The sequence below is a fragment of the Mytilus californianus genome, unplaced genomic scaffold (genome assembly GCF_021869535.1).
Source record: "Mytilus californianus isolate M0D057914Y unplaced genomic scaffold, xbMytCali1.0.p SCAF_14, whole genome shotgun sequence".
Lineage (NCBI taxonomy): Eukaryota > Metazoa > Mollusca > Bivalvia > Mytilida > Mytilidae > Mytilus > Mytilus californianus.
In genome coordinates, this window is record NW_026262626.1 from 35,846,950 (window position 1) to 35,858,605 (window position 11,656).

General features: G+C 32.6%; 1 protein-coding gene across 2 annotated transcripts in view; it reads right to left on the reverse strand.

The window, feature by feature from the left end:
- The window catches only part of LOC127724641 (AT-rich interactive domain-containing protein 2-like), a 34,063-nt gene extending 24,724 nt beyond the window's left edge, over window positions 1–9,339 (reverse strand). The window contains exons 1-2 of one of the 2 annotated variants that reach the window (XM_052231665.1): window positions 8,766–9,339; window positions 8,580–8,673 (exon numbers count right to left, since the gene is read on the reverse strand). In XM_052231665.1, the coding sequence (XP_052087625.1) occupies window positions 8,580–8,673; window positions 8,766–8,857 (186 nt within the window). In that variant the 5' untranslated portion in view covers window positions 8,858–9,339. The remainder of the gene's footprint in view (window positions 1–8,579; window positions 8,674–8,765) is intronic. The other variant, XM_052231666.1, reaches the window with a different exon arrangement.
- Window positions 9,340–11,656: the final 2,317 nt, after the last annotated feature.

The following is an 11,656-nucleotide window of genomic DNA, read 5'->3' on the forward strand; positions in this document are numbered from 1 at the left end:
CCCCCTTTTTTAATGAATAAACCCCATAATTCGGGAAGGTAAAATCTAAAATTTATAAAATTCTAAAGGGAGCTGAGAACTGCTGAATGCATTTTTGAGTTATTGTCCAAAAACTGGAAAATCCCCCTTTTTTTTATGAATAAAACCCCATAACTCGGAAACGTAAAATCTAAAATTAATAAAAATCCAAAGGGAGCTCATGTCAATAGATATAAACAATTAACCAAAATTTCTTGCAAGTTGGTGAAAGCATTCTTGAGTTATTGTCTGAAAACTGGAAAATCCCCCTTTTTTTAATGAATAAAACCCCATAACTCAGAAACGTAAAATCTAAAATTTATAAAAAATGAAAGGGAGCTCACGTCAATAGATATAAACAATTCACCAAAGTTTTAAGCAAATTGGTTAAAGAGTTTTTGAGTTAATGTCCGACATGTTGACGACGGACGGACGGACAGACGGACGTACAACGGTATACCATAATACGTCCCGTAAACGGGCGTATAAAAAGATATTCTGTGGTTCAACACAGACTCAGAATAAAGGTTTAATGAAAATCAATAAAGGATGAAATTTAAGATTAAATGTACACTTTCCAGTAGCCATGGGGTTCAACAAAGAATCAAACTTATATATATGTTTACAGATTACTAGGGTTAAACACAGACTCAGATTTACCAAATATAAAGTTAGACAAACTGAGACTTGAGGTTTACTAGCTTAATGGTTGACCACAGACTAAGACTTAATGTTTACTAGCTACAGCTAGTGATCGACACTGAGACTAATTAATGCTTTACAAGGTTCAGCATGGACCCAGATAAGGCAGAAGGAAAAAAAAAAACATTCTATAAAAGTCCAACATACATGTAGCAAATATTGTATAATTACAGAAGAAAATACTTAATCCTTAAAACGTCAATGGGGGGCTTGAAAATTGGGTAAAGGCCATATGACACATACAATAATACATGCATAGGAATTACTGGTGATTGAAGAACTAGTGATAGCAGGGTTTTATGTCCCAGTCACATACATTATATGAAATTTAAAGTGCTGGTGATCAGAGTTGATAGCACAGTTTTATGTCAGTCACGTACTACAGTGTATGGAAGTGCTGGTGATTGGAAGGTGATAGCACTGTTTTATGTCCCAGTCACATACTACATTGTATGATAGTGCTGGTGATAGCACTGTTTTATGTTCCAGTCACATAATACATTGTATGGAAGTGCTGGTGATCGGAGGTGACAGCATTCTGTTTTATGGCCCAGTCACATACTACCTTGTATGGCAGTGCTGGCGATCAGAGGTGATAGCACACTGTTTTGTGTCCCAGTCACATACTACATTATATGAAAGTGCTGGTGATCAGAGTCGATAGCAGAGTTTTATATCAGTCACATACTGCATTGTATGGAAGTGCTGGTGATTGGAAGGTGATAGTACTCTTGTTTTATGCCCCAGTCACATACTAAATTGTATGGAAGTGCTGGTGATTGGAGGTGATAGCACTTGGTTTTATGTCCCAGTCACATACTGTATGGAAGTGCTGGTGATTGGAAGGTGATAGCACAGTTTTGTGTCCCAGTCACATACTACATTATATGAAAGTACTGGTGATTGGAGGTGATAGCACACTGTTTTATGTCCCAGTCACATACTACATTGTGGAAGTGCTGGTGATCAGAGGTGAAAGCACTCTGTTTTATGTCCCAGTAAAATATTATATTATATGAAAGTGCTGGTGATCAGAGGCGATAGCACACAATTTTATGTCCCAGTCACATACTACGTTGTGGAAGTGCTGGTGATCAGAGGTGATAGCACTCTTTTTTATGTCCCAGTCACATACTACATTATATGAAAGTGCTGGTGATCAGAGGTGACAACACTCTGATTTACAATAATTCCCAAAACTTAGAGAAAACAACAGACCACAGCAACAACTGTCATTTATTACATATGAAATATTGAGAGAAATTTCAGAGAAAGCCACTCACATTCACCAACATTCACTATGAAAATTCCAGATCAAATGGAATCTCATTGTAGGTAAAAGATATTAAAGTTTTACAAATACAGTTTAATACCACTGTGGCTGCAGCAGGAAAAACATCTCCCATTCAGTCGCACCTACTGTTACATTTGTCGCAATCACCACATAAATTGCCTACATTTGAATTCCAAACCCCCTAGGATTACATAAATTCAAATACATATGATATTAACATCTCTCTTAAAGAAAATTGCATAATGCTTTTGAAATTTACTCACCAATTACACTGCCAAAGAAGAAACTGATTTAACTTAGCTATTCCAGACTTTGAACAGTAAATTTACACTACTGTTACATTTTTTTTAATCCAGAATATGTTTTTAATAACATCAGTATTACATCATTACGTTTGTTTTGTATCTTTAATGCAATGAATGCATTAGTTCAATACAAAGGATGGTTTCTACAATCATCACCTCTAATGGATCAGAAAGATAATCTTTTTATTTCTAACTGTTTGTAGGTATCCATTAATCTAGTGCTCAGACTCCAGGAACAGACCTAATCAATCGTATATTCACTTGAAAGAACTTCAAAGGCCACAGACTTTCCTTTTTTCTCTAATACACTTCCCGACTTTAGAAAAACTTTTATTTCAGAGAATGAAATCAATATCTAAAATTCCCATAAACTTTTAATTTTCATTTATGAATTTTCTGACACAGCTTCCACAAACACATGTTGCATTTTGATTAAACTATTGATTTTTTCCTTTGGTTTTTTTTCCCTTCTTTTATAACATGTATAACATGAACGATTATATTTTATTACATTAATGATTATTTATTATCTCCCATTTATAATAGCTGAGAAAAGAAAACATTGACACATGTGCACAAATGATCGAATTTGAACAAGGATATTCATAATCAGCACTTTTCGAGAAGTGCCCATAAGATTCATTCATTCATTGAACCACATATATTTGACTATTCTCCCTTACTCTTTCAGATGACCTTTCTAGAATAGGCAAGTATTACTTTATACAAAGCTTTTTATGGTCCACAGAATGTGTATATATATTATACAGATAGAAAAACTACAAACCTACTGCAACAGTTAATATGAGAGGTACATGTATATATGGTTCATGCATGTTACACTGTAGGTTTGCAATTTTAATAAATGTGAACTTTTCTTTCACCTCAGACATGTTACCGTTTTCACCCACCATGTGCAACAAACGTATAATTCAATCATAAATATGTTAAAAAAAATGTAATTTGAATGCACATGTACTGTAAATGAGTGTAGATTTAATCTTTCTTAGTGATATGACCATGTTGATTGATTATTGTCTGATTATTGCTTAATATTGTTTCAGTAAAGAACAGCTATATTGTCATGTGACCCATGTACAGTCTATTTTTTAAGTAAAATTTGACCATGACAGTTGAACCTTGATGTCACTTATTTCTTTGTTATTCATCTTGTCACTTTCTTCCTGAAGGGCAGTGGGTTCATCAATATCGGATTGAAGCCATATTTGGTTGCATTTGACCTGGTAGTTTCATTGGAATTTTTTTTTAAAGATAACAGAGGACAACAGACATTAACATCAAACATAAATAGTTACCAATCTCAACATGATAGTACATACCTGTGTACAATTTCATTGCATACCAAAGCATGCTGTACCAGAACTGGTTCTTAAACATTATTGACAATATTTGGAATGGACAATTCAAGTCCAATAAATAGGAACAACTAATCAAAAATGATACACAAATCTCCACATGATGGTTATCAACTGTGTAAAATCATATTCACCCTATGTTTCAGACAACTGAACAACAGACTGAAAACAGTATGGCTCCCATGTCTTTATTAGAGGGTCCTCAAAAGGGTGATTGAAATAACCAATAATCAATCAGTTCAATTGCTCTCTCTCAATACAAAAGATTGGAACTTATCAATAAACCAAACAGACAAATCTAAATTGCATGATTTTCATTTTTTGTGGGTTTTTGCCCCCTTAAAAATAATTCAAACTATATAACAATAGGTTCATCTGCAAATGTCTAACCTTCATCATTTTGTACATGACCTAGGGATAATTTGTTTCAGAAACACCAAAATTTGTCATGTGAGTCTATATAAAAAAGAAACACTAAACATTTTTGTCTGCCAAACAAAAATCAGAAACTGAACCTCTCTGTCAGGGTGTCAAAAAAATGTGGGTTACAGATTTTATCAGACCATGATATATATTCTCTTATTACATGCAAGACCTCAAGAACTCTCAAAATATTACATCCATAAATTCTCATTTGTTGGCCAGTACTGCTAAAAATTAATGTGTCTGGGTTGATTTATTTTAAACAGCAGGTAACTATAATTACTAAAGTGAGAACTATAAAAATGTATGCCAGACTCCAGTAGTTTGCAACTGTTTCAGTAAAAAAAATATATACCTTAGAGGTCAAGACAGTTGTTATTTTGGTAAAAGAAATTTTTTCTGCAATGAAGCAAAAGAGATCAAATTTCAATTCAGCTTATATGATCATATTTAAAATTTTGTTTTCTCACCCAAAACATACATGCAAGTCTTAATAAGGGGATTAATTGGTTTCACAATAACTGGGGAAAAGGCACTTTGAAAATTGAAAATGTCAATCAGGTTAAAAATACCTGTTGACAAAAATGGAATATACATTGCTTGAAAACTACATAAAATGAATGGTTTGAAAAATTCAAAATGTTCTTTTGGGCTTTCCAGACTGCGACATTTTTATTTTCTATGTAAAGTGTCATAAAGACATTACATAAGTTGTTTGAGATCAGCCCACAATTTTTACAAGACCATTTGGTATTTTCATGCAAGACTTATTATAATTAATAGCACTCCTTGACCACTTGATAAAGCGCTAATGTTTTAGGCCAAGAAAAAATGTGCCTGAAACTTTGCCAATAAAAAAATACTGTGGCGAGGTCAAATTTTTTCAGAAATATCTTATGTTTTAGATAACATTGTATCAAATATTTCATGTAGATTTCTTTGAAAATTAAAAATGCCAAATAGTATTCTTTTAAAAATCATATACTTAAAAAGTAGAGCATTTTCAATGAGTTAATAAAGTTTAATATATTGCAACTGACCAATATTAACTGCATTCTTTAAACATGTTAAAGCTAAAATTTGTCCTTAATTTTTGGTACATTGTACATGTACATGTATGCACTAGCAATAGAGGTTCAGAGTATACAGATATTTGCACACAAACAAGAGATAAACAAAATGGCAGAAATTGACATTACAACCTCACAGATCAGTATTCCAGCTTGGTCGTTTTCACAGGGCGGTCTGCCCGCCCTTTCCCAACTGCCGCCCTGTGTCCTTTTTAAGACGCCCTGCCTTTTTTCGCAAGTACATGGCTTTATTGTAATAATATTTTGATGAAAATACTATAATTCTACCCGTGACAAGTTTATGACCCTTAGCTAATTAACATTTACAGCAGGTGTTATAAGTTGTGATTACAGGTAATCCGCTTATCTCCATCAGATGGATCACTAATCCATTAATTAAACCTCATAATTGACCATCATAATTAACTGAGATGGCATATATACAGGTCTACTATACATTTATATGAAGTCAAGAAGATCTTTTGTCGCTGAATAACAAGACAAAGACCAAAAAAGATCTATTGTTCAGTTCACATTCTGTTAATAAACAGCAGACACAGAGATATGTCTTGCTTGTGTGTAGTTTGGATGTTAAAATGGAAAGCTGAAATTCAAATGGCAACTCTGTATGTCCATCTGTACAATTGGCAAAAAAATGAATACAGTACAATTAATGAAAACTTACATATTACTATGTATTTTCTAGGGGAAAAAACGTTTTTTACTTGTACTTGTAGCGCCTGTAAACAATATATGTATCAAGATAAATTTACCTTATCACTGACTTCAACATGCAAACTATGCAATAGTTTTAAAGTCAATACTAAGACCATAACGGAAGGGTATGTGTCAAATAATCTCCGTTGAAATGATATGTGCCAATGCTAATACAAATGCATACCTTGGTGTATGCAGTCATTCCCAAGGTCCGTCTGACATGTGGCAATGTCCAGTAATAAATGGTTTGGTCCAGTAATTACTGGACCAAATGACCAGTATAGATGTAAGAATTTTGTAATACTCATAATGTAAAAGACTGCTAAAACGCTGAGTGGACCAGTAAAGCTTGAAGAATTACTGGAGCAAAAGACCACTGAGGTCCAAAAAACCTTCAGAACCTCTGGTGTTCATTCATGTACATGCATCATTGACTTACCATAAGTGGTAACCCTTTACAGCCTTAAGTTTACCTTTTCACAAATTTTAAAACGTAAACTATGCCAAGGTATTAATGTCAATTGACCATCAATGACAGGTTGGGCCAAATAATCTCCATGGAATGAAGTACATCGATACTAAGCATGTAGGGCATCATGATTACTTAGAATTAAACATTATTTTCAAAGATTGTCTGTCTTGTAATATAATATTCTTTTTTCTTGAATTAGACTCTACTCTGGTTACATTTTTGTTTATTTCAAAAAGTTTCTTTTAAGATTCCAGGAAATGATTTCTCTAACCTCCAATGACAGCATTCTTAACTTGTGATAATAAATAAGTGGTCTTGGTTCCTCTATCTAATATGAAAATTAACAAAAGTTAAAATAAAGGTGAATTTCATTACATTTCTCTACCTTTCTAATAAAATTTACCCATTTTACATGTTATGTATATACAATTACAATCTAAGAAATATGGTATGAATTATAGAGGAATTTGCTTTGGAATGTATTTACAAAACATAAACAAAAATCCTTTACTGAAATCCAAATCCTGTAAGTGTGTAATCCAAAGTCTGTACATTTGAAAGTGTGAAGGATAAAAAAGTTACAAGGTTTTTAATAAATAAGAGTCCAGCTGACTAGAGTTATTTTTAGATTTAAATTATTATCAGAGATTACACTGTCACTCTAAGAGCATGGTCATTGATTAAAAGGTAAATTCCAGTTCTATTTATAGATCACTTGTACACTGTAAGTAATTATCTGTTTTTCTTTATAACTAGCTTCTGACATACAGAGGTGCTAAAAGTAAACACATTGATAGCAAATGACAATTTCTGGATGTGCAGACAACATGATTTCAATATACAACATATATCATTTAATAGATGTATATGATCAAACGAATGGGTACATTTGCACCTAAAACTTTTCAAACCGTTACATAATATTAATTACCATTTCTATTCTCTTGTTATCAGATTTCATACTAAATACACACTGTATTTGTTTTCCCCTGTACAGCTCAAAACAACATACATTAGAGCTATAACCTTCCTTTTTAAAGAATAAACAAGACGTTTTCAAAATATGCTATTTTTGTAAATTTGTATGTACATTTGTACATGTATCTAAATTTCTAGGAATAATGCTTATCTTGCTAGTATTAATATTTTCAAACATTCATCTGATGGTCTAATATGTCATGCCAAAGAAATGTTTGCCAAGCTTCGAGTTTCCTTTAGAATCTTCAAATCAAATTGAAGTTAATTCTTAGGTCAACAATTCAGTTGATTTTGTTGGCTTCTATTTACCCCACAAGAGAAATATGCAATGTATACGTTTCTTCTGGAAACTCTTTTCTATTTTTTGGCCAAAATGTCATGCAAGTTTTTCCAGTAAAACTAGTTCTCTTAATCAATTGTGGAATATATCCAGTTGGTCAATTATTTTTGAGAGGGGGTTCAACTTTCAATTTTCCACTTTCGCAACTACATTCAAGATGATCTACAAAATGAATTTGCAAATATTCAAAAAACGTAAGTTCATTTTTATAATGAAGAAGGAACTGTGTTACTGGTGATCCCATTCACATGTATCATATTAGAAAATATTTAATCCTCAAAGTATTTAATGTGCAGAAATTTTGAAAAAAAATGTTGCACAAGTTGAAATTTACATTTAGCAAGTTTTTACACAGTTTTTCATATACGTACACATACATATTTATTTACTCTAAAACAAAATTAATTCACAAATATCACAAAGTAATTTTTGCATATAAAGTATATGTATTATAAATGTCTATTTTTTTTCTTTCAGGGTCAATTTTTCAATCCTGCAAAAAATTTTGGCTCACTCACAGTTGACCTTGATTGCACCTATTTTTGCATAAATACAGACCTATTTCTCATTGACAACCTTAAAATAAATAACAAGAGATTGCATATGCATTGTTATTATCAATTAACAACTTCAAACAATTAAAAAACTAACTAAATTCTGCAGATTTTGGAATAATATTGCCAACCTGCAATACACACTATAAGCCCCTCCCCTTCAACCACAACATGGAAGCCATCTTTAAAATGGCAATGCATTAAAAATATTTTGATCTATTATTGCCAATATTTATAGATCATAATGATAATCAAAGAACAAGAGAAGCGCGAGGCTTCTATTGATACACTACTTGACTGTGAACGGAGGTAAATTCAAACCGACTTTACCTTTCGCAATCCACCAAAGCTGATCACACGCCGATACAACAAATACAGGTCGATCTCTTTTCCACCAATTTTAGGAAGTTTTTCAAATGGTGTTCTGAAATATAATAATTAAACGTGAAAATACATATATATTGTAATTATATAATAATATGACAACAATTTAATAATTAAGAAAGATGAACTTACCCTCTGTTTTTGTGGAAAATGTGAAGTTCTTTTAGAAATTCGTTCTTTTCTTGCTGGAATGTGAGCGGATCTTTGTTTAAAATATTGGCCATAATATCACAATTATACACTATTTTCCGTCACTAAATCCAATAAATATGATAAAACATTGAAGTATATTGTTGTTTGTGCAACGCGCACTCAAAAAAACGTAAACACAGGGTTGACAGACGAAGGGAAAATCCTCAATATTATCGGGGATTCCTCATTATTGTCGTCGGTTACCGTTCAGTCAACGCTTTCTTCACACACAAGGAAAACGCACTCCACAGTAAAAATCGATAATATGTTACTTTCCTTTAACTTGTCCGATGAGACCCTCTCTCCAGTAATTAGCTGAATATTCAATTTTAAATGGTCATTGTTGACCGTACGTGGACTTATTCTTGGAAAATCGTAACAAAAAACATAATAATCATGCCTGTAAGCAATTGTCCGTAGAGGGCCATATATGCAATTGACAATATCCCGGCGTAGTTATTCAAAATGGAGGGCACTTGACGAAATTTTACGTTTTAAAACTTTCTAGTCTTTGAGAACTTTGGATTAAACCTGGATTTTGTCAAAAGAAAAGAAATAAATAAGGTCGACGAAGTCAAAGTTTTATTGGCGTTAGATAGTGGGAATTAAAGACAAAAGAACTAATTTCAACGACAATAAAGACTCAAATTACTGCGCATGTGCACATTTTGATTAAGAAAGGAACCAGATCAACTGGTAGCAAAAAGACTACCCTTAGCTCACAATTTCCATAATTCTTTTGTTTCAGAAGTTTATTTTTACAAAAATATTTTTAGTGACATTAAATAGCCAATATTCCTATTTATATATATTTAAGTAAAAAGAGTTTTTTTTCTATTGATATATGTTGGGCCATTAACTTTTTTACTTACTACTGTATCGGATCCATATTTTTATAGTGAAAAATCACTGATATTATCTGATATTACTGCTCTGCAATTATTTTGACCTAACATAATACTGGAAAATGTAATCACATTGATTATCTATTTATCTAGACATCGAGTGACTTTGTTACTTTTTGATTGAATGTGACTAGTCACGTTGGTTTATATGTTTGTCATAAATCATGCTTGTATTATCTGATATGTCTGTTTTATATAACCGCAAGCGCTTGGAGCATAGACCCCCTTTTTCTTTTCCCAATATTTCAATTTTTTAATGTGTTTTTGTTCGTATGTATACCGGCGATGCAATAACACTTAGTAGTTTCTTTTTGCTGCTCAGTCGACCCTCAGTCAAACCTATGTTTCTTAAAACTGCTATTTGTAGTTTATTTTTTACCAACAAAAAGTTACAATCATTATTTTCTCGAGACACCATCGAAATAGTGTAAGGAGGCTTAACAACGAACAGAGAAGAGTTAGAACACGAATTCTGCATAAGATTAAGTTTGGAAAAATGTACTGATACAACCAAGTGACGGGTATTCTCTAAATATATTCCATAATTAAAAAATACACAAGGGACCATACATCCATATGGTATATGTCGTACCGCGTCCGCATCATCTACAGAGATTATTACTGTCTGTAACCAGGATTTCATCAGAGATTTTGAGTGGATGTCCAGGAAAACGCAACCCTAGATAAAAAAGGGTGGTAGATTGAGATCTAATTTAGTAAAAAAAAAATGATTTAACCGTATGTCGGTCTGTCCCAAGTCAGGAACCAAGTTAGTGATTGTCTTATGTCATTGATATACTTATTGTTAATAGTCTGATATCTTTTGGTTATTTTGTCCTTTGGTTGCCGTCTCTTTGACGTATTTCCCACGTGAAATGATCATTTATCAAATCAATTGCTCCTGTTCATATTTAAAGATAATTGAAGGTATATATATATAATGTATGCTACGATGAACCAACTCAAGATGACTAGTTTCTACACTTGAACGGATTGTTCCGAAATTCAACCTATTACTGCAAAACACAATACCGTGTTCTGATTTGTTGACGTATATTCTCTTGCGAGAAACAACTGAGTCGATGGAATATTTTATCATGATGGTTTGATATGAAATGTGCTTGCCATGTGCTACTTAGACTGCTTACCCTTCCGAGGAACCTTTGGCTTTTTTGGGGGAAGTGTGCTTTATCTTTAGTTTTCAGTGAAACTTCTTTTTTCGTTGTGTCTTTTTTTTTAGCCATGGTAATGTCTGTTTTCTTTGAATGGTTATTGATTACCATTCTTAGTAACTTCTCCATCTTTTTGAATGACCCTTGCAAATTTCTCTATTAGACTAATTACTAGTATATTATTTTTTTACCTTGCATATGAAATGCTAGCCACAATATTCTAAACATAGAACAATATTAGATGTATACGTGTGAACAATTTCTTTTTGGAAGTGAATAAAACGAGATGTATAGGGTATACGACAATGAGATGGCAACCTAACCCAACGACTTAAAAAGAAGAAATTATAAAGTTGAATAAGGTTTATATCCTACATGCTCTGAATATTATCTCACGAACAAACCTCTTTTGTCTTTTGTGTCGTTGGAATGTTGTATGACTATCATTTGCATATACCACCCATCTCCTTTTGATTTTCTCGAAATTCGCTTCTGAGCCTTAATATTGCTTCCGACTAAGAATCTTGACTTCCACCACAAATCAATTAAGCAGTGGTCCCCATGAAAAGTACTGTTCCATTCTGAGATTCACTTGACACAATGTATGGACGATGATTTTATAGTAGCACTTATAATTCATGATTTCTGTTTCTATGAAATGCAATATGACAATATGACAACACTACGTATCTTGATAAAAAAGTAAAATAACAAAAATACCGAACTTCAAGGATAATTCAAAACGGAAAGTCCT